Here is a 23,778-nt window from a genome sequence, read left to right on the forward strand (position 1 = left end):
GCCCATGTGTCAGGCACTCAGTGGGCCTTTGTCGTGGTGGAGAAAAAAGAGAGTTTAGAAAAGAGGGAATTTTTTTGGCATGGTTCAGGTAGTGACACTTGGGCAGAAAACAGATTTCCTGTGCAATCGAGAACACACCGTTAAAGGTTAAGATAGGAGTTCTTTGTTCTTGAAGAATGGAGGAGAAAGTGTTGGGATTAACGATGATTAGGTGTCAGGGATCAAACAGCAGTGTTTCACGGGAGCCCAGAGTTTGGACGACGTCGCATTTCTAACAGCTCTTAAGGACGCGTGAGTCATCTGATTCGTGCAGGGCAGTGAGAACTCTCAGCGGCAGGAGAAGCGGGTGGCGTTTGGAGACAGACGCAGGGAGTGTGAGCCGAACTGGGAGCCAGGGGAGGGCTCACCCTGGGGTGACTTACCTTAGGGGCCCCCACATTTCCAAAGAGCGGCGACTCCTCCGTCCCCAGAACAGCCGCGCCAACGCATGGCGCATTTTACCCGCCGCTCCATTCCGTTTATCCGTCCATTAGTGGTGTTTGTGCCGAGACGAGGTTCCCAGGGAACGGGCCTCGATTGTACAGGCCAGATTCTGCGGCCCAGTTCAGGGGAGGTAATAGGAAAGAAATATCTGCACTGCCACTAGTAAAAACAATTACCCTCTATAAACTCACATTAGCAACCTGTGATTGCTATCAGTCCCAGGTTTCATGGGTCTGCTTGCCTTTCATTGCTCCACACATTAGGCACACTGGTTAATGGTGCAGTGTGAGCAATAGCGTGTGTAATTATAGAATTATTCAACTGTATACTTTGTATTTACACTTTTGGTACAGTGTGAGTACATTGGACAGTGGAATAAATGGATGTCGTTTTGTGAATGTTTCAATCAGATTTGATGCTGGCCTGTGTAATAGTATTTTTAATGGTGCAGTATTTATAAATACTGAGAAGATATTCGGTGATTCTCCGCCTCTACAACAATGACACTGTGTCGGTCCCTGTGGAGAAATTCTCTTTTCTCCAGTGATCATCTTGCTCACCGTGACACACAGACATACAGTATGTGTAGGTAAGAGCGAGTTTTCCAGCGAAGGGCAGCCGCCTGCAGTGACGCCCGTCAAGCTGGGGGTTAAGGGCCTCGCTCAAGGGCCCACAGACGTGTGACTATTCTGCCGAGGCCAGGCTCAGACGAGGGCGCTTCTGATCACAGGTGCAGAGGCTTCGCCTGCTAAACCGCACTCTCCAAGTGATGGAAAGGGAGATATTGTATTTTTGCTTTAACCATCCATCCATCCATCCATCTATCCATATTTCTTCCAAAATCTCGATCAGTCTAGGTTATAGGGAGCTCAGATCCTTTCCAATACAGTTTAGGATTAAGCTAATTCATCTAGCGATGTGCTAATTGAGGTTCACTCTCCGTGGCCCGATTTAGTACCTAATTGCTGTTGGGCTTGTACACACCTTGGTTTAGCTTGAATTCTGTCACTCTTGCTTGACAGCCAGTATGCCGGAGGGTGGGACTACAGCTGTCCTTCTGCACATGCTACTCCTCCTTGGCTATTTATCTCCCAGTATTTTTCCCTGCTTTCTTCTCCAGCTTCACTTGCAGTGTCCTTTCTTAGCACGTGTCTCGCGGTGACCTGGGAACAGGCAAAATGACCGCCGTGCCTCTGTGCGACCCTAACCTTTAAAAAGATACCGAGGGTAATTCAAAAGACTGAATCTCATTCGTAAAAAATGTGCTCATTTCGGTGTCAGGCACCAATCATTTTTGCTAAATCTTAACAAGAATGCTTATGAAATGTTTCTGACTCCTTACGGCTTCCGGGAGACCGATTTCATACATAAACAAGCGGATTAACAACAACATCAATTGTCTTTCTCAAGTTCTTAGAATTCAGGCTTCTGAGCTCAATTCGAATTTTCAAATACTTCCCCCAATCTGGCCTCCATAGCGCTCTGGCCTAATGACCGTGCCATTGCAGACCAGGCTCTCGGCCCGGCTCCTTTCCTTCCCACGGCCGTCTCCAGGCACGACCTCCCACACAGGTACCTCTCGGGTCCCTTGCATGTCTCCCTGGCTTCTAGGATCTCCCTCTCCATCACGCTGGTTTGCTTTGGGCCTGCTCTTCCTGGAGGTGTTCATCTAAACCCGGCAGTCACCCTGGCACTTGCAGCGGGACAAAAAATAAGCCCTTGGAAAGCTATTCTGTACTGTGTGTGGGGGTGCGGTTACTGGGGGCTGTAAGTGCTTGTGGGGCCCTTCTGAAGCTGGGGCCTACACCGCTTTGCCACCAGGGGGCACTAAACCAGCTAAGTGCAGTTTCTATAAATGATGGAAATTTGATCCCTCTGTCACTAACTAACATGGAAACTGTGAGTTGTATATAATGCCCTGCGACGGACTGGCATCCCATCCAAGGTGCGTCTTGCCGTGTCCCTTGTGGTTTCTGGGATAAGCTCCAGATTCACTATGACTTCATATTGGATGAACGATTATGTAAGTTGCATAGATGGATGAGTCACAGGCAATTATCAAATAATATTAAGGGAACGAGGAAATTCTCCACTGAAAAAGACTCCTCATAAAATATAATTAGTGTGTTATTTGCAGCAAGGAAGTCCTTTAGCCATTTCCATAATTCATCATCTGATATAAATTATTTATTTGCTAATTTGCATCATTGTGAAGCATTCTACATGTCATTCATCAATACCACGGTATTCACAGCGACGATTTAAGGACAGGTGGTCGATCGCGCTGTCACACGCGTCGCTCTTTAGCCGACCGTCCGCAGTAAAAGATGCCGATGGATTTCTTTACACAGCGTGTAGTTAGAGTATGGAATAGTCTTCTTGCTAGTGTAGCACAAGCTAAAACCCTGGGTTCCTTTGAATCAGAGCTAGGTAAGATTTTAACAACTCTGAGCTATTAGTTAAGTTCTCCCCAAACGAGCCTGATGGCCCGAATGGCCTCCTCTCGTTTGTACATTTGTTATGTTCTTATGTTAACTGGTTAGTTGGAACAAAATCTTGGTCTGGACTTTTACTCCCTGGACCTGAACTGCGCAACTCTGATATACATGGAGTCAACTTGGCATAAGTGCAGCTAGGCTGAGCTTAAAGATGAGTCCAAGTGTAAGAAGAATAACAGCAGGAAGAACATAATAAAACTAATTATGGGCTGGAAGGCAATATAAGAACATTCAGGGAACACAAAGAGGTTTTAGTTATTCCTTTTTGTTGGGAAAGTGTGGACTATTCTTCCATGTGAAGTGAAAGTAAAAACACACACATCTAAACGCTGAAGCGTAAACAGCACGTGTGATAAACTTGATTTCTCTCATCCTCTGTGTCGCCTCCTGATTGGATTCACGGGCTGTGGGATGAATCCAGCCCGGTCCTTTGGTCCAGCTGTCGTCACTCTGAACTTCCACAATCACTGGGTGAGTCCTTCTTATCGTACCCATCGTGCATTTTGACAGTTACGCGTGTTCTTCCCCTGACCGGGTTAAGTGGTTATAAGATGTGTTTTTTGGTTTTTCCTTGATTCGGGGTCTGATTCATTCAGCATAAGCGTAGGAGTATTTCTGCAGACCATATAAAAGACAACGTAGAATGCATATGATGCAGTCATACACTAATTCCCTGCAGAACATGAACAGCTTTGACATTTCATCTATTTAAATTTGGTTCAATCTCTTTACCTAAACATTTAAGTCCAGGCTCTTGGTGCACTCCGTAATTTTGTTATGGATATTAAAGGGCAATGCTTTTCTGAGGCCTGGGGGAATTTGAGTAAAGAGACGTTGATATAGGAGCAGTGTGTGTGCAGGTGTACTGGGCAGGGCTGTGCACTGGGGAGCTGCTGGCGGGTACACTGCATGATCTACTTCTTTACCCCCGCTGGAGTCGACCTGCTGACCGGCTAGATGATCTCAAGAAGATGCTTCTCAATGGCCACCACAGGCAGCCCGTGGGTTCCAGGAAACGCTGGAGAATAGGGGCCCCGTCCCTCTGCACATGCATGCTGCAGATAAGGCATATGTGATGTCACTGTGCTGTTCAGTTCATCCATCCATCCATCCATCCAGTTTCAGTGAAACTTAATATAGTTAAGGCCATGGTACCTTCAGCATGAAAGAGAATTCAAATCAAAACACTTTTCCACGTCACTTCACATTTGATATGAATGAGAAAATGTGTCCAAACTCCACAACAGCAGCAATGAAATACTGCAAATAATTCCAGCACATAGGAGAGTCCATGTTTCCCTTTTGACTTTATAATGGTAAAACTAATCATTTAATAAAAATTTTAAAAAAAACACCATGAATGAAATGTCACCGTGCTTGAAGCACCTGGCTACATCTCTAAACATTCAGGGTCACCCAGAGCACATACGCCGTCTGTTCCCACAGAGATGAATAGATTTCCTGAGGGTCAAAGGTCAGGCGGCCGGATAATGATTCTTCTCACCCTAATTCTTCTCTAAATTATAAATGTCTATCACCAGGGGGGGCAGGTCTTCTATTAACCTTCTTAGATAAATGAAAGTCTTTTCATATCTTTCAGTTTCTCTATTTCATAGAAATATACCGTTAAAGAGGCCTTGTCACTGCCTGGACCAGATTCAGTTTAATTAAACCAACTCAAGATATAGAATTACAAGTATAATCAGTCAGATAAATGATACTTGCACTGGTTTTAATTCATCTTGCATTGTATATTCAGATTAGACAGCAGTCGAAAGTTCATGGCCAAAAAATAAAAGTCCAGACCAGGATTTTGTTTCAACCAACCAGTTGAGTGCTCTGTGACTGTGACTCTTTATGTGCAACTGGTTGGTTGAAACAAAATCTTGGTCTGGATTTTAGTTTTGGACCTGAACTATTGACCTCTAATATTGACCCAGAATTGCACATCACCTTTAGCTATTGTAAATTGATGAAGGACACTTTCATAGATGTCACAGGGGAGAAACGAGAATGGCTGAAGCCGTAAACATGTAGAACAATGCATGTTGCCTCCATCTCGCTGCTTGCCGAGCCAATAAATTAAAAATGGAATGGCGCTTAAATACACCTACTCTGCAACAGGCGTGTTTGATCTTCAGCCCACGCTGGGTAAGTTTAAGTTGGAGGGCTGTTTTCACGTCTCTGTGGAGAAAGTAAAATGCCACAGAGACCAAATATCTTTGTGTGCAAACCTCAAACAGAAAAACAAACTCAAAATGAAAAATGCGTTACATTATCTTATTTACGTTTTAACGTTATAACACTTGTATACTTTGAATCTTCTTTAGAAACACTGCCTATGACACATTCTCACCATTTTGACTTACTGGCTTTCGAAAATGAACACTCAAAGTATTCTTGGTTATAATTCATGTTTTATGAATGATATGTAAATGTGGGCTAGGGGGCCAAAGGTGACATTTCATCTGGGGGCTGAGAATGTCTGGCTACAGCGCTGCGCGTAGCCTTAGCTGCGCTGTGTAGCTGGCTACAGATGGACTTGTGGACGGCCAGCAGGCCTGTATTTGGTGTTGACGCGAGGCACGCTCCGGGTGATTGGCTGCCTTCAGAGGCATATCTGCCACGAGCCTCCGCTCTTTGATTTATTACGGTGACGCGGCTGCATAATTCCTCTGACACTTTCGGAGGGATCACACTTCATAAGCTTCCCCCCCAATGCCCAATTACTCCATTTATCATGCGTGTCCACCTGAAGACAGGGCACCCCCATGTGTGTGCTGTTGTCTATGCACCAATTTCCATTGTACATGCCTGGGTCTTCATCCAGTGAGATAGCACAGCTAGAAGATACCAGGTCCTAGTGAAAATTAAGCCATAGTCTTGTAGGCGTCCAGCCAATACCAACCATATACACTCTCAGAAAAAGGATAAACATTTGAACCTTTGCTTATTACTGGGGTTGTACCTTTGTAATTATACTTTTTAAGGTACAGAAATGGGATTCTGAGGAACATCCCAAAGGTTCAAATATCATTAATGTACCAGCAATGGAGTCCATTTCTGTACCTTAAAAGGTAGAAATACCTACAGCTAAGGGTACAATTGGCAGACAAGCAAACATACACATTGTTAGCCGTTTTTTCTGTGAGTGTACAACATGAAATCCCAGCCAGACTAACCAGTCAGTTAAAATTGAATTTAGGCCTCTCTAAATGCCAAATGACATCCCTAAGACAAACAGGGAAAACTACAAAAGTCCAAATATGCGCATATACTGTCAGAACTGAACTTATAATGCAATTATTACCAATGTAGTACTGTACACCCAGCAAGAATAAATCCACTGTGTGGATTATCCACAGTTTACGTCTCTGCCATTGTGAAGGGGTGTAGCACTGTGGTAATTTCAGGATCAGTTGATTTCCCGATGGCTTGAAAGATCTAACAAACCGCTGTTGAGATGTTTCCAGAAAGGCTGGCGCGAGTCACCGGTCGTCTCCGTGACGTCTTACAATAAGTCGGTATCAAACTCACACAGCAGCAGGCGCAGTGGGTTGCTCTGTATATGTCTGTAGGGGGAAATGTCCTAAGCTGCACAAATTAATTAAGGACTCAAGAGACATACTATAATGTGCGTAAGATGCACACACTTTACACTTACCGTAACTGCGCAATAATTGCTTCGACAGTGTCTGTGCACTTCACTTACAAAACTGATTAAACAAATTCAAGAGATACAAAAACAACAGTCACTAGCCGTTTGGGAACAATTTCACAAACCCATTTTCTTTAATCTCTCAGACTCTAGTTGTTTTGGTTCCCCACCCTGGATAATCTGACCGTTGTTTACATCACGGCTGTCTGTTTACATGAACTTTCCCAGTGAACTGCACTGCATACTCCATACCTCGTAGACATTCCGTATCTGCTGTTTTGAGTCCTTTGGCTCATGTAGTCTTATTCTACTACTTGTCTTCATTGTGTTTTAATTAATGTTGCTGCAATACCTGCAAACTCTGTATTGTGATTGTTTGTGCTGGGTACATTTCCTGGTTCTTATTATGCTTTTGGGTTTATAATAATGTTACATTATCTTTTTCAATTAGTTTTTTTTTATCCTCCAATTTGTTTGCTCAGTGATCATACTTTTTTTTTGCAGAGTTACTCTGTTGTATATTATTATGTAGAAACAACGCAGTCTTCAAATCGCCTGAAATAAATCTACTTGAAATGCAACTCGTCTTCAAAGATGTCGATTCTGGAATATTTCTATGTATGGGAAATGGCTGACTAAAGCAATTACTTATGCAAACACATATTTGGTCAAGAACTTCAACTTCCCAACCACATTTCCTACTCTTCTAAGCTTCAGACAGTGGCAGATACCGCCGTACGGCACATTGCGGAAATAAGATAGCAGATACAACGGAATAGTTGCAGAAGGAAAAGGCGTATCGTCATATATAACGCTCACTGCAGTACCAAAGAAATTCACTTCAGATGCAAAAGATGAAGAGAACAGAGAATTATCTGTTGCTACTTGTTTTTCATGTGTTCAGTACGTTTCCTCATCTTGCCTCAGCCTTAAACTTGGATGCAGAGAATGTGACTGTTTATTCTGGTCCGGAGGGAAGCTATTTTGGATTTTCTGTGGACTTTTATGAAGACAAAAATAAATCGTGAGTACCTCCTTCTAACACTGCATGCCTGCCTAAAATCTCTAGGCTTTCTGAAGCATCATGCATCAATGTAAGTGATCCAGCAGCACCAACGTACCTGTTAACCTACCCTTCGCCCCCCGCAAGTCAGAATTCTGAACTGTACTCTTTCAGAACTCACATTTAAAACAATGATTATTTTTTTGAATGCGGGAATTCAATAAAATTCATTAGATTTTTTTTTCTTGATTTCAGTGTAAATCTGATGCATACTAGCTGTCTTCGGATCTAGAGTTACGGACGAAGGTTCCGTGTCGTACTTTCTGAGCAGTGCAGATCCGCGTGATGTCACAGGCCTGACACTGGGGTCGGAGCAGGAAGCCTCCATGGTGGAATGTCTGAGAAGCTGTTCATTATCTTTCTCTCCAGGGTCAGTCTAGTGGTGGGGGCCCCTAAAGCCAACACGAGCCAGCCTGGAGTCACAGAGGGTGGTGCAGTGTTCCACTGCCTTTGGTCTCATGGGAATAACCCGTGTGACAGACTGGCCTTTGACGGTAAAGGTAAATGCTCATGTCAGTCATGCAACAACAGCAGAGGGCTGCAGAGACTTTTGGAGGAGCAGGTGCTGAATGGGGGGGGGGGGGGGGCTTGGTAAATTTTCTGTAATTGTTTGTCATCCACATGGGGACATTTAGGACCCCGCCAGGCGCATGAAAGAGACACAAGTTGCGCGAAAACATAAAACTTGAAATTATTCATTATCTTAATCATCAAATACTTAATCATTGTTATGAATCGCAGTCGAGAGGAGCATCAAATGTGTACTGGAATGCCGGCGTAAATATAAATTCTGAATAAAATCAGAAAATCGTGGATTTTGAATAATCTATCATTCCCTCGCGTACTGTTTCATGAGGCAATGTATAATTATGTTTTAATAGGCAGTGAAAATTATTCCTACTCCAGCTACCACATAGAAGCGTCCAAGTCGCACCAGTGGTTCGGAGCCAGCGTGCGAGCTGCACAGAGCTACGTTTTGGTAAGCGCCTAGTCACGGAGGACAGGGGTCTCAGACTTTTTGTGTCGAACCCCCTAAGGAATCAAGCCGAAGGTATAACTTGCTTAAGGATTGCTACCTATAATATTTCTGGGGGTGGGGGTGTCAAAGAAAGAATGTTTAAATTTCTTCTTTTTTTTTGGCGTCTCCGGAAAATCATTTCGCCCACCCTCCGAATTGTTTGCCCCGCAGTCTACGAAGCGGTTGGGTCAATCCGTAACCCGCTGGACATCTCACTCCATTGGTCCGTGTATCACTACCAGGCTTGTGCCCCGCTGTACCACTGGAACGTAAAGGAGAACAAAAACGAATCGGGGAGCACGCCAGTGGGAAACTGCCAGATGCTGGACATGCAGTCGGGGACGCTTACAGAATACGCCCCCTGCAAAGACCTGCTGATTGATCAGGTGTATGAGGACAGGAGCTTCTGTAAGTACGAAGCCCGGCTGTTCATTGCTTAACCACGTTAATCTGGGCAATTTATCATCACCCTTCAGACAGCTGCACTTATTAATATTTTAACTGACTTGACTAATTTTACAAATATAACAAACATATACGACACTATAGTCAGATGCTTAGACCAGTGTTTCTCAACCTGTGGGTCGCGACCCAAGATCTGAGGGAGTCGGTAGACAGAGCTCTTTTGCTGATCCACGATCAGATTTCCCAGCCCCAATACTAGAATTAACCTAAATAAACGGGTCTTGGGTCTGCAGCTGCTTAGCGCATAACTAGTGACCAGTCAACCAATCCACGAAGCCAAACCACAGAAGCTTAATTTAAAATTCACTGGCGCATCCAATCAGATTTGTGCCATAGGCATCGATTGGCGTAAACTGCAGAGCGCACTAAGCGCACTAAGTTAATTAAACCTATACTTGATATACTGTAGGGTCGGACTGAGGTGGCATGGTGAAAATTGGGTTGATAACCACTGGTTTTGGGGTGGGTTAAAATCTTCTTGTTAAACAAAAGTGAGCGAAATGGTTGTTTAATTTCTGTCCCGTTCAAAGGGACCACACGCCTGATGTAGTGCTAACATATGTGCATTGACTTTCTCAGATCACGACAGGCGATACTGTGAGGCTGGATTTAGTTCGGACATTACAAAGGTGGAGATCGTTTACTGAATTTTTCTAATCTAAAACGCACAAGCTGGTACAGTGGTAATATCGTTGTCATTTACCTTTCTGCTACTTAGCTGTAAGTCTCAGACCCATGTTTTTCTCTTAAAGGATGGAAAGGTTGTTCTTGGTGCCCCAGGTGGTTACTACTTCGAAGGTAAAATAAACTTAGAAATAAACTTTCCTTTAGAAGTAAAGGAAATGCCATGGGTATCGATTCAGTAAAATGTTCCCATGTAGAAACGTCACTTCTGTATTTCACATTTTTGCAGCAAATTCGATTGTGCATTGATCCGTTTAAGTGTATCTGTTTTCTGATAAATACAAGAGGTAGGAATTAAACGAAAAGATAAAATAAACAGAGATGGCTGGCGCCCCCTACAGTCACCAGTCAGGAATTATGTTCGCGCAGTTGGTTCCTTGCTCCCTCCAGTGTTTAGAAAGTTGCAAAATACAGAAGGCAACTGCCGGAGGCAAACTATTTATTCGATTTAAAAGTTTAAGATCAGAGCATAAACACTGCGGTTATGTTATGGTTAACAGTAGTCAGAGGACGTATATATAAGACACTGAATATATAGTCTTGTTCGTCACTCACAAACCGCGCGCGGTCCGGTAAATGACAGCCAGTGCCTCCGTGTTGCAGGTCAGATTATCGCTGCAGATATACCTCGCATCATTAAAAGCCGTCAGACTACAAGCCCAGTGCGATATGTGGAGAACACAATACTGTCGCCGGAGATGAGTAACTACGATGTCTATAAAGGTAAGGGTGATTCACATTACACAGATTATGAAAGAATACATGATTCTAAATGAAAATTAATTTAAAATGTACACGTGCAAGGAAACTGTAAAAAATATGCATGTGTATATTTATTGTTTTGCATATTTCAATATGCATCACAACTACCGTGAAATCAGAGCACGGTTGTGTTGGACATGGGTATTTAAGTATATGTTTGTTTATTATTAATTAATTTATTTTGTTTTGCCTCTTAATTTAATTATTCACATATTTCCCCCTCCCATTTTCCCAGTTAGCCATATAAACTGAAGTCCTATGGATTTTTCATGATATGTACTTATGATTTATGAACATTTAATTTATATGAGCAAAAACACATTTTTTTCTCCTTGGCTTTTAAAACCTATGATCTGTTACACAACAGTGTCCCTGTCAAGTTTAAATTGTATTTATCACACAGACAACGATACAATGTATCTGTGTAGCGACATTCTTCCCCACCCGCTTCCAGAATTGTGCCTGAAATGACATTGGCCTACAGTATACGATACAAACAGAGGTGGAGATTCCAGGTCCATAAAGTACCAGTCCAGACCAGGATTTTGTTTCAACATTTCATTAGCAATGTTAGCAATAGCGTGTACTGGATATCACTGCTGCTGCGTCTGTTTGTCAGGTTATTCGGTGGCTGTTGGCGAATTCACGGGAGATTCCATCCCTGGTATGTCGGCGAACTTTGACGGTTACTTTCTACTGTAAAGGTTTAGTTTTCCCGCTGAACGTTACATGCATCATAATGTCACCCACATGTTTGAGAATATGATTTATTGGCTCTGCAAGACTATGATATGGAGTGATATTTGCGTCATTTGTTTCAGACTATGTGGTCGGAGCTCCCAATGATCAGAACACAGTGGGTTCAGTAAGTTTCGCTGCCAGATCGTTACTCCTGTCAGTGCTACGCGAGTGGGGGTAAAATTAGCCTTATTCGCTTTCATTAGGAAGGACAGAATCAGGTGGCAGGGGCATGGATGGCATTTAAACAAGACCGAGAAATTATCTCTCTGAACAATTTATTTGTGGTGTTTATGGTGTTCTACAGCCTCACAGACCTTTGCTGTTTTAGGTTAAAATCTACAATGGAAATACAAAGTATTCTTTACAGATGTCCCACACGTTCTTCGGCACCCAGGTGAGACACTTCCTGCATGGTGTAAATGGAAGCTTCCGCAACGCCCAGCATCTCAGCATTTGATTAACGTGATATGAGCTTCTGTCTTATTGCTAGTGTTATCATTGATTTAAAGACAGCTGAAAAGCCCCACACCCTCCAGGATGAAGAACAGGCACCAAAGGCAACCAACGTTGTTTATTTAAATCTTCTCTTCAGGTTGCCTCGTATTTTGGTCATGCTGTTGCAGTGACTGACATCAATAACGATGGGTAAGGCACCAGGGCGCTTATTAGTGACGAACAAAACGATGCTTCGTGAACCATTTGCTGTATTTTTTGACCCCACTAGATGTTATTGATAATCCAATAACACCATTATTATAAATAATAATTAATGCATCACAAGTGCCTCTGGGGATCCTATGCTTAATCTATCTCTGAATGAATCCCTCTTTCACTAAACAAAGTCATGCCTATCCCCGTACCTGCAGGCGTGACGATATCCTGGTCGGGGCTCCACTCTTTATGCAATGGCAGTCATCCAAACAGCTGCTTGAAGTGGGCCAGGTGTTGGTCTACCTTCAGAAGGAGCGATTCACCTTCTCCAGCAAGCCTGACCAGAAGCTAATAGGTGCTGACACGTACGGACGCTTTGGAAGTGCCATTGCACCACTGGGAGACGTTGACCAGGATGGCTTCAATGGTCAGGCAACCTCCATAGTTCTCTGGCCATAACCATCAATGCCGATGGTGCCTTTTTGAAGTCTTAGAATGTTGAAATTATAATGTTTTTTTCTCAGATATTGCAGTGGGGGCTCCCTTCTCGCACAGCGAGGGCCGGGTTTTCATCTTCATGGGGCAGGCTGATGGATTATTCTCCCACCACCGCCAGGTTCTCCAAAGTCCATTCCAGAACCTGCCAACCCCAGCAGCATTTGGCTTCACCCTGAGGGGGGCGACTGACATCGATGCCAATGGTTACCCAGGTCAGATTAAGAAGCCGTTTCTGACAGTTCGCTCTCGCTCTCACTCTTGTTGATCCCAGGAAGTGTTGAGTTCATATGTGTGTGTCTCAGAGCGTCGATGTGCTGTGGCTGTGACTGCAAGGTCACCGGTTCAAATTCTGTGCAAAGCAATTTCAATGCTGGGCCCCTGAATGAGGCCCCCAGGCCTCCCCAAGTCCGCAGGACCGATCTGCTTCCTCCATTGTACAATATACATTAAGATACCTTTTTGTTTGCGCAAGTCCATGACGTTCCGTTCCCATAATATGCTTGGTTGCTTTGTTATCTAAGCATCTTTGAGATCCTGAAAAGTGCTATATAAATAAAATGTATTTCAGCAGTTCCAATGACAGGTAAAATGTCAGGCTGTCACTCGTCAAGTTCTCACCTTCATGGAGGGTCAGAAATGGGAGTCTGTAGAAGATGTCCCAAACTGGGGCAGAGTGCCTGTCCCTGCGCGTATGCTTCCTTATGTGTGGCGTTTCATTTTTAGGGCTGTCTTCGACTTTCTCCTGATAAACGACATTTCAGTTCACCTCTCTGACAGCGAGCGTTACGTGACAGTTCCATTAGAGCCTCTACATTCTTGCAGATCAAGTATCGCCGCGGTACTTATTCACTGCACACGACAAAAACTGAGCATTTGATGGGGCGTCCGCACTTAACTATGTAAGAAATATCTCCTAGGCAGACTGAGCGAGGATGCAGACTCGTGAAAGTTACGCGTAGGAGCATTTCACCCTCACTCTCTTTTTACGAATCCTGTCCTGGCCTCCAGTGCATTACCATCCATTTTTCGGAGGAGCGAATAATTGTAATAACTGTCAAAGCGTCTCTGAAGACAAAGATATATTTTTATCTGCCTTTTTACAGATCTTGTAGTTGGAGCATGGGGCGTCAGCAAGGTTGCTGTGTACAGGTAGGATCTAGCTACTGAAACACGGATTATCTTGCAGGGCCATGGAATCCAGCAAAAAACAGGAATAATCTGCGTAAGACGTAACATAAATGCGGGGCCCTGTGCTCAGATATGTTGTCAGTACCTGTAAGTTATCCAGTGCATTTGTCGCAAATAATTATTCTTATTTAAATAATTAAGTTTGGATGAGCTTCAGGCTTTTTCCGTTCATTTTAAGATACAATGAGTGTGTTTTAATAACGGTGTTTAATTTTGTGTTTAATTTTTAACATAGTTCTTTTAATTACTGAATGCATATCTTCTGAATTCAGGAAATACATACTTGTATTATTGTTATTAGTATTAACATAAATGGTAGTAATACTGTTTTTAGTATTTCAGAAATGTCAGTGAAATGCCATCAGTGTGTGTGTGTGTGGTGTGTTCTTGGTCTGCAAAGGGCACAAGCCGTGGTGATAGCGAAAGCCCTTATCTCCCTTCACCCCGATTTCCTGAACCCTGACGTTAAGCTCTGCCGGCTTCCGGCGACTTCCAGGGACGTCTCCTGGTAGGAGAACCTCATCAAATACGTGACTCATGAACCACTGTTCCCTGTAATCACCGCGACTTGTTGACTGACAGGAACGCACTTATTTGTAGATAAGGGGGGTAAAATGATAGTAGGAATCTGCTAATTATTTTCCATTTTTTCAACATAGCTTCACAATCCGGACGTGTGTCAGCGTGTCTGGCCACAGAATTCCAGAAGAGATAGGTAAATGTTTCATGTGCACTAGTGACCAAAACTGTGGAAACATCTGGCATTTTTGGCATTGCATTTTAAAAATTACTGCACAAATATTGGGGGAAATGTTTATAAGAATGTTACAAATATCATACATTGGACGATTAAATAAGTAACTGGAGCAACAGTTGAATAAAATTCCACAATCTCTAAAAATTGGAAGTGTTTCCACAATTTTGGCCACTAATGTAACATGTCTCACTTAAGATTTAAATTAAAATTTAATTTACGTGATTTATGTAATGCTACCCTAGGGCCAATAACGAACAGCTACCTACTTGCTTACTGAATTCTCATCTTTCACCTTTCTCTTCATTGCGACACTTTCAGTCCTGAACGCTGAGCTTCAGCTAGATAAGATGAAGCAGAAGACTGGAAGAAGGACCCTCTTCATGAAGTCCAGTAACCCACAGGAGAACCTCTCCTTCAATATCCTAAAGGGAGTGGGCGAGGCCTGTACGAACCACACTGCCTACCTACGGGTAGGTTGCTCCAAGTGAAACATCAATTATATGTTACTTGAATAGGGAAAAGGTCCAATGATGACTTTTAGACGCCATTACGGCATTAGGGGGGATGGTGTATTTTTTGTAGATAGCTAGCACTCATAAATAGTGACGGACAAATAAAGCTTCATGATCCGCTTGCAGTATCTTCTGACCTCACCATATTTTGCTCTTTGTTCAAAAAAAGAGCTCAAAGCCACTCCCCAAAGCAAAGCAACAGCGCCATCTAGTGGGGTCACGAAATACAGCAAATGGTTCATGAAGCTTCATGTGGCCATCACTACTGTAAGGTACTACTATTTCCAGAAATACTTCTTAGCATATACTGTGATCCATTTTCTTTCTTCAATAATTACTGTACACATGGACAACTAAAGTACTGATTTCCAATCAATTAGAATGACTGCAAAACATCACAGCAATGTTTAATCCACTATTTGAAATCTGCATTGAGTATTGTACTTATTACTCGCTGGTTACTTTAGAATTGTCCTGTTTGTACTGATTTTCAATAGTACACAGTAACCAATCACAAAGTCTTGTAGTTTTATCTGATATTACGTGGACGTTTTCTGTGCAGCACGAGTCGGAGTTCAAGGACAAGCTGAGCCCCATATTCATCGCCCTGAGCTACAGGCTGGCAAACTCCACCCAGGCCGTGCTGCAGGGCCAGATGGCAGCCATCGCACAGGTGACCTTGTAGGAAATATTAAGTGAGGGAATAATGGCTCCGTGAGCATGTGTCTTAAACGTGGTCATGTGACTGTGCCTGAATGATCCTTCCTGATGTATGGATGGAAACGGTTTTGGACTAGCTTAGGGGTAACACCTCACCACGCTAGGGTTCTGGCTCTGGTTCCTGTTCCTACTCTGTGTGTGGAGCTTGCATGCTCTCTCCATGTTGTGCAGATTTCTCCAGGTACTCTAGTTTTCTCCTGCAATTTCACATAAGTCAACTAGTATGTCTGAAGTGCCCAAAGGGTATGATTGTGTACATGCATGTGTGTCCTGTGATGGACTGGCGTCTCATATAGGGAGTCCCCTGCCTTGTGTCCTGTGATGGACTGGCGTCTCATATAGGGAGTCCCCTGCCTTGTGTCCTGTGATGGACTGGCGTCTCATATAGGGAGTCCCCTGCCTTGTGTCCTGTGATGGACTGGCGTCTCATATAGGGAGTCCCCTGCCTTGTGTCCTGTGATGGACTGGCGTCTCATATAGGGAGTCCCCTGCCTTGTGTCCTGTAATGGACTGGCGTCTCATATAGGGAGTCCCCTGCCTTGTGCCCTGTGATGCACTTGCGTCTCATATAGGGAGTCCCCTGCCTTGTGCCCTGTGATGCACTGGCGTCTCATGCAGGGAGTCCCCTGCCTTGTGTCCTGTGATGGACTGGCGTCTCATGCAGGGAGTCCCCTGCCTTGTGTCCTGTGATGGACTGGCGTCTCATATAGGGAGTCCCCTGCCTTGTGTCCTGTGATGGACTGGCGTCTCATATAGGGAGTCCCCTGCCTTGTGTCCTGTGATGGACTGGCGTCTCATTTAGGGAGTCCCCTGCCTTGTGTCCTGTGATGGACTGGCGTCTCATTTAGGGAGTCCCCTGCCTTGTGCCCTGTGATGCACTGGCGTCTCATATAGGGAGTCCCCTGCCTTGTGTCCTGTGATGGACTGGCGTCTCATGCAGGGAGTCCCCTGCCTTGTGTCCTGTGATGGACTGGCGTCTCATATAGGGAGTCCCCTGCCTTGTGTCCTGTGATGGACTGGCGTCTCATATAGGGAGTCCCCTGCCTTGTGCCCTGTGGAGCTTGTTCAAAGGGCCACGGATTGTTCTGCCAAGGCTGGGGCTTGAACTAGTACCCTACCGATTACTGGCACTGCTTGTTCTATGCAGGGTCGCGAGGGTCCACAGCCAATCCTGGAAACAATGGACACAAGGCAGGGAATAACTCAGGACAGTGTACCAAACTACTGCAGAGGATGGTGTAATATTATAATTAAAATATGTTGGTAGACAGGTCCTGGAAGGAAGGTATGGATGCATATTGGTTATTGGCTTTTTCATCTTGTGTTACAGACCCGCATCATATTGGACTGCGGCGAGGACAATGTGTGTGTACCTGATCTGAGGCTGACGGCCAAGGCGTAAGTATTTTCCCAGTAATGCTCACTGAAGACGCTGTGACTTATGTCTTAGACAAGCATCCAGGAAACACAATAGTTCGTAAGCAGTGGGCAGCACATCTTGTATACGTCAGATAAAGCCACATTTCTTAGCGTAGGGTCTGTTTGTGAATGACTTTCCGCTTTTGCGGTAAGTTCCTGATCAACGTGACTGTTGGTGAAAATGGCTGAGGGAGATGTACCCTGAACCGGCAGCTTTATTTTCACCTGCGTTGAAGCCAGCAGCATGCGGCCTTGGCACTAGTTTTCATCCAGAATATACCTCTGTGCATCTCCGCTGATGATTCTGTGATTTGGTCTGAAAGGGAAAATGACCGTCTGCTGATTGGAGACGAGAGTCCGGCGCTGCTGCTGATTGGTGCAGAGAACCGGGGGGAAGGTGCCTATGAAACAGAACTGCAGATACACCCGCCCCCTCACACACACTACCAGGGGGTCCTGAGCAACAGAGAGGTGATGTCTGGGTCCATGTCGTCTTATCACCTATATCACCTACATCCAGATGTTCTATCAGAATTCATGCACCACACAATGACATGACTTCAAGATTAATTAATTGGTTGACCAACTGATTAATTGGCACCGTAATTGATTGCTTGATGGATTTTAGCATTTTGTATTATTTCAGATTCGCATCAGCTAAGTTCAAAAGTATGACAGTATTTTATATTTCTGTGTATGCTTCAAATACTGGATGAAATGCAACCCGTAATCACTTTAAAATCTATGCATGCATGCAGCCTCTTAAAATGTGCTTTCAATTGGAGTGCTCTTTGAAAGATAAAGGTGAAAGCATAGAATTGCAACCCCATTCCCTTAAAAGCTCCCATGTGAATGGAGTGTGATGTCACCAGTTTGAGATTTCTGACAAGCAAGCTTTGTTTATACCAAAGGAACTGACCTCACGTGGGAAATAAGGGTGTTTCTCAGCGTATTTGGGGGAATCGGGGCTTTGGTGTTGTTGTCATGAGGGATAAAGATGTGCTCCAACATGCATACGCCTGTGAATGGCGCAGATTAGCATCAGTAGACCGGCCACGCTATGTTTTTGCAGTGATATGTCTATCTGACTCCACCAGGGTTTCAGTCGGCTAATGTGCTCTCAGAAGAAGGACAATGGGAGCGTCGTGGTGATCTGCGATCTGGGAAACCCCATGAGGCAAGGGCAGAAGGTGAAGGCCTGACAGGATGTGTCCTTATTAGCTTTGGACTGAGTTACATATATTCATATTCATACCAGTGCTGACTGCGGAAAGCCGATTTCCGGAAGCGGATAGTTCAGATCCGGAAAGTAAAAATTCAGACCAAGATTTTGCATAAGCAGTAAAGAGTCACAGTCACAGAGGACTCAACTGGTTGGTTGAAGCTAAATCTTGGTCTGGATTTTTCCTTTCTGGACCTGAACTGTCCACCAATTTCCAAACAGAAATATACTTAATAAGTGATACTTTATCTTCATTTCTCCTGCATAACTCCTTCTTCTATCTGACCTTGAATTTGCTACAGGTGCAGGCAGGTCTCTATTTCAGTGTGGGTAACCTGGAAGAAGTGGATAGCCATGTGTCCTTCCAGATACAAATAAAAAGGCAAGACAAACGCCTTCTTTTTACTGGCTTTCAGAGTGTGAGTATGGTGCCACACTTGTCTCATTCCTGTTTTAATCCTCAGCAAGAACAGCCTCAACCCTGACAGCAACCTTATCGATCTGCCTCTCAATGTCAGCGCCATTGCCACTCTGGAAATGAGAGGGTGGGTCTCAGCGTGTCAGATGTCAGAAATATTCTCCACTTTCGAATTTAAAGTAGGATGAAATATTAGTGCAAGTGTGGAGCTTGGCGCCCCCTACCTCGATCAGCTGAAGTTCACCACAAAATGCAATAATCAGGGCAGGGGTAAAGTAAAACAACTGTACAATTGGGTCAGGGGTGCGGTAGTGGGGGAGAAAGCTAGGGGATTCCAGGGGCCCCTAAGTGACTGTGGCCCTAAAAAAATTGGAGTGTAATTGAATTGGTCTGGGTTGGGGACCCTATATGATATGCTTCTGTGGGGCCCCTGCTTGAGCCAAGAGAGAAAGGAATCACCAGCCTGAAGCACTGCCTCTCCGTTTGGGCAGGGGCTCCTCTCCTGCGGAGTGTGTTCTGCCCATCGTTAACTGGAAACCAGCACCACAGCCCCAGAGCCTAGATGATGTCGGACCTCTTGTTGAACACGTATATGAAGTAAGTCAGTCAAAGTCCAGTCATTTTAATGCCAGTTTCAGACACAAAATTGCTTTTCTGAGGAGCATCAGACAGCCAGAAGAAAACACATTTGCAAAATAACCTTATAGTTCAAAGCACAATGGTTTTCCGTCCTTAAAATAGCAACTTACTCCAGAGTGTTGGCTATGAAATATTTCCTGAAAAGGGACTCATGTTAGGGAGCGTGGTGACGTCTCTGTGGTTGATCTTCCAGCTTCGCAACTTGGGTCCAGCCACAGTCAATGCCAGAGTGCGGGTGGATTTCCCCACCCGTCTGCAGGGGAAGTTCCTGCTGTATGTGTTTGCCAACGCCTCAGAGGAATCTCTCACCTGCCATACTAACTCCACTGATATTGATCGCTACAATGTAAGCATCTCCTGCCTATTTAGAGAGTCTCTCTAGGCAAATCTAGAGTGGGCAAAGCTAAGTTTTTTATTAAATATTAAACATTTAAATTAATCACAAAACGATCAAATTTCGTAAATGTTTTGTCCAGTCACTTGGATTTAGGTTTATAGAATGAAACTCAAGAAGACAGTTTATGTGTATATATTTTTTAAATTTAATGAAATTAATTAAAGTAGACATTGGGAGATAGTTCTGCTTTTTATCTTTCCGTTGCTTTAGCTGGTTAAGGATAACCCATTCAGTATAACCACTGACCGAATTCATCGGATCGACAAGCGCGCGGCAGTGGAGGCTGAGCCCCTGCGCAAGGAGACAGTGCACGTGGTACCAGATTACCCCGCACCCACAGACGCCGCACAAGCAGTAGCAATTCCAAAAACTGCCACCAGAGGGGGATATCTTCCCAAAAAATAACATGAACTTTCTTACTGGTATTTCAAGCGTTAGGTTACATCTTGTTCATTTTACCGACGTATTAGATTTTATTAATTTACTCATCCCAAGTCCTACTTTATTCATGAATGGCATAATATTTCAATGAAAACTGGCTTTGATTAATGCATTTGCTGCACTGGTGTGAGTGAATGAATTTTGCTGGCAGAACTGCTCTGGCAGGGATATCTGTTCGAGCTTCGTTTGTGAGGCCAAGGGCTTGGAGAGGGGTGGCAGTGCTGTGGTGAAGGTCATGTCCAGACTGTGGGTGCAGACATTTTTGGAGGTAAGAGCAAAGGCAAATTCTACGCATTTGGTTCATTTTGCATCCAAAGGGCAAGTCAGTAAGGAGAATGTATACCTTTCAAAAGTGCTGGAGCTGACGATTTTCAGCATAACCTTAATTGATTCCTCCTTGTTCTAGAAACATCTTCTTATTTTGCAATATGCCCCATCTCTCCCACTTTCAAGAGACCCTATGAAGTCTTCGTGCTTCATTCTAAAGCTTCTTATGAGCTGGAGAGCATGTCCTCCAAGATCCAATCAGAGGTGCACCTCAGTGGCCAGTCAGAGGTGAGACAATACAGCTGTCAGTGACGTAGCAAGCCAGTGAGCTTCTTTAGAGAGATTATATGCTGAGATGGAAACCTCCGGTTCAGAAAGTACAAATCCAGACCAAGATTTCGATTCAACGGACCAGTTTAATATAAAGAGTCGCATTCAGAGAATTCTCAACTGGATGGTTGAAACAAAATCTTGGTCTGGATTTTTAACTTTCTGAAACTGAACTACCAATCTCAATAAAAAGACATACAGAAGGTTTGAGGGAACATAAACTAAAGACATAGAAGGTTTTAGGGAACATAAGCAAGAGACATAGAAGGTTTGAGGGAACATAAACAAAAGACAGAAGGTTTGAGGGAACATAAGCAAGAGACATAGAAGGTTTGAGGGAACATAAGCAAGAGACATAGAAGGTTTTAGGGAACATAAGCAAGAGACATAGAAGGTTTTAGGGAACATAAGCAAGAGACATAGAAGGTTTGAGGGAACATAAACAAAAGACATAGAAGGTTTGAGGGAACATAAGCAAGAGATATAGAAGGTTTTAGGGAACATAAGCAAGAGACATAGAAGGTTTTAGGGAACAAACAAAAGACAGAAGGTTTGAGGGAACATAAGCAAGAGACATAGAAGGTTTTAGGGAACATAAGCAAGAGACATAGAAGGTTTTAGGGAACATAAGCAAAAGACATAGAAGGTTCTCATCCAGTATTGGCCATAAAACATCATACTGACAAATTATTGTGGTGTAAAACCAGGTGTTTCAGTTTCATTGTCCAACCCCTGTATGTGGAAGCAGTTGGATCAATGCCATACTGACATTAGTGCTGGTGCTCATGCAGACCCACACAAAGGTGGTGTGGAAGAGCCCCGATGGGGAGAAGAAGGTGCCAGTGTGGTGGGTTGTGGTGGCCATCGTCGCTGGTCTCCTTCTCCTTGCTCTGCTGAACTTCATCTTCTGGAAGGTACTCCAGTCTATTGTGTGTCTCATGTAGCAGGTCTGCACTTTATTCCTATTTAGCATCTTTTTCATCGTTAAATTCAGCTTCATTGGGCTGAATTTGATGTTTAGTGTTTGTTGCTCAAATAAGACATATTATTTTATTATGTCCCTGTTGTTCTGCTTTCCTGTCTGTTTTGGCTGTTTTTTTTGCCCATTTCATATGTGTGCTGTTCATTCGCAGTTACAGTATGTTGTACAGTAGCCGGTAATGTGTTAATAAGGGAGAAAAGTGAACAGGCAGACCTGAGATATCATTATATCCCTGTATGTACGTACAGGTCTATTCAAATCTGCCCATGCTACCTTATTTCCACAAAATGCTTGCCTTTCAGGTCGGCTTCTTCAAGCGCATCAGGCCTCCCAGCGATAGTGACAACACCTGTGAACTCGACGCCGAGCAGAACGAATGTTTAGTAGAACAGCCGAGAACTTCAACTGACATTTGAGCCGCCTCAGGTGTAGACATTGAACGTGGATTCCAGGGGGACGAGAATTTTAGGATGTGTCAGCCAATGAGTGTGTGCTGTTTAATTGTGACGTCGTCATCGGAACCCCAGATTCTCCTAATATTGTGAATTGAGGTTGTTAGCCTGCAATTCTGCAATCTTCCTCAAGGTGTCCCCATAGGCATGCTGGCTTCGGCAATGATTTTATAATAAGCACAGATATTGTAGTTTGAGCAAAACAATTACAGCTTGTCTATGCAAACAACTGTCTGTCATTGTTAGCGTAGAGTATCAATCAAACACTTGCTTGATGTTTGACATCAATAATTTTTCTATAAACACTTGGAGAACATAGGAGTACCGAAACTGTGATCCAGAAATAACAGCTTCACAAACAACAGGTTTTTGATTAAAAAGTTTCAGCATATATTTCCAGGTGTCCTGCAGCAATTCCCGCAGACGTAGGCTGCTGATAAATTGCTTCTCATTGACTCTCCTGTCCAATTAATCCTTAATTAATAACTTGTGCGTAACTGCGATCTCAAGACATCATCATTAGTCATTAGTTTGTTGTCGTTTGTAGTTAGAAGGTCATTAGTTTGTTGTATTTTGCTTTCCTTCTTGGCCATGTTTTTATCGTTCTTATTCTTGCAAAAGTATTTGATCACGATCTTGCTGGAGCGTTAAGGACCGCCCCCATCAGGCATAATCCTGAACAACGAGGCACCACTGAGGTACCCTGAGCACGGTACCGCCCCCCCCCCCCCCCCCCCCCCCAAGCACTGCTCCCCGGGCGCTGAATTAGCTGCCCCCTGTTGTGTGACATATATGTTAAATGCAGAGTCGTGCGCTGTGTGCTGTGGTGTCAACAGTGACAACTGATCAGCTTTCCCCCTCTCCTGCTAGTTAGCGATGACCTGGATTTGGTGAAGATCATCAGTGTCTAAGCAGCCATTCCACCACAGATCGTAACACTGCCTCCTCCATTAATTAACCCATAAGGCCAACTCATATTAATAGAGAATATATATATATATATATATATATATATATATATATATATATATATATATATATATATATTATATATAATATGGCATAAATAAATAGTCTCAAGCAGAGGTACGCAGACTTTCACCAGGTACTGTTTGCCCTACAAGGCAAACACAATGAACATGTCAGGACCTATTCCCACCACAACAGCACCACAACGACTGAAAGGCGTGGTACATTTAATGAATTTTTATTTGGAACCTGTTTAGAAGATCAAAGCGCCGGACATTTAAGAAAGAAAAAGCATTTATTTAATGGCCACAGCTGAAGTTTAAAGGGAAAGAAAACAGCCAGTGGCAGTACAGATGAATTTATTGTTCAGCTAAAGCGATGCTGAATGCATCATCTTTCTCCTGAGAAAATGCGTTTTTTTCACAAAGGACGTGGTTAATGTTGGAAGTGTAATCAGATCTAATATTACGTGAAGCCCAGTAAAAAAGTATTTCCTTGAAGTTTCTAATTTAGATTAAACTGGTCAAAACATCAAATGGCGTCC

The 23,778-nt window shown here is 43.7% G+C and overlaps 1 protein-coding gene across 2 annotated transcripts; it reads left to right on the forward strand.

Annotated features, from left to right (window-relative positions):
• The first annotated feature begins 7,239 nt into the window (after positions 1-7,239).
• itga2b (integrin, alpha 2b) lies at positions 7,240-22,658 on the forward strand. 2 transcript variants are annotated; one of them, XM_048992110.1, is made up of 30 exons: positions 7,240-7,663; positions 8,072-8,202; positions 8,584-8,681; positions 8,963-9,128; positions 9,765-9,814; positions 9,938-9,983; positions 10,473-10,592; positions 11,251-11,295; positions 11,453-11,496; positions 11,701-11,766; positions 11,965-12,017; positions 12,239-12,450; positions 12,548-12,733; positions 13,625-13,670; positions 14,110-14,217; positions 14,369-14,424; positions 14,785-14,936; positions 15,541-15,651; positions 17,029-17,096; positions 17,441-17,588; positions 18,215-18,307; positions 18,642-18,721; positions 18,804-18,884; positions 19,249-19,354; positions 19,590-19,742; positions 20,004-20,108; positions 20,386-20,502; positions 20,688-20,789; positions 21,623-21,745; positions 22,116-22,658. In XM_048992110.1, the coding sequence occupies exons 1-30, from the start codon at positions 7,485-7,487 to the stop codon at positions 22,227-22,229; spliced, it is 3,159 nt and encodes a 1,052-aa protein (XP_048848067.1). In that variant the 5' UTR covers positions 7,240-7,484; the 3' UTR covers positions 22,230-22,658. The 2 variants fall into 2 exon arrangements, with proteins under 2 accessions (XP_048848067.1, XP_048848068.1); XM_048992111.1 differs by lacking the exon at positions 7,240-7,663 and having other exon boundaries at positions 8,186-8,202; positions 8,892-9,128.
• Positions 22,659-23,778: the final 1,120 nt, after the last annotated feature.

Source organism: Brienomyrus brachyistius, chromosome 22, assembly GCF_023856365.1.
Source record: "Brienomyrus brachyistius isolate T26 chromosome 22, BBRACH_0.4, whole genome shotgun sequence".
Lineage (NCBI taxonomy): Eukaryota > Metazoa > Chordata > Actinopteri > Osteoglossiformes > Mormyridae > Brienomyrus > Brienomyrus brachyistius.

Excerpts from the sequence above, each read along its gene's own strand:
- itga2b (XM_048992110.1), top strand. The coding sequence starts at position 7,485 with ATGCAAAAGATGAAGAGAACAGAGAATTATCTGTTGCTACTTGTTTTT. Across the intron at positions 9,815-9,937 it reads TTAGTTCGGACATTACAAAG|GATGGAAAGGTTGTTCTTGG; the intron begins GTGGAGATCGTT and ends TTTCTCTTAAAG. Across the intron at positions 10,593-11,250 it reads TAACTACGATGTCTATAAAG|GTTATTCGGTGGCTGTTGGC; the intron begins GTAAGGGTGATT and ends TCTGTTTGTCAG.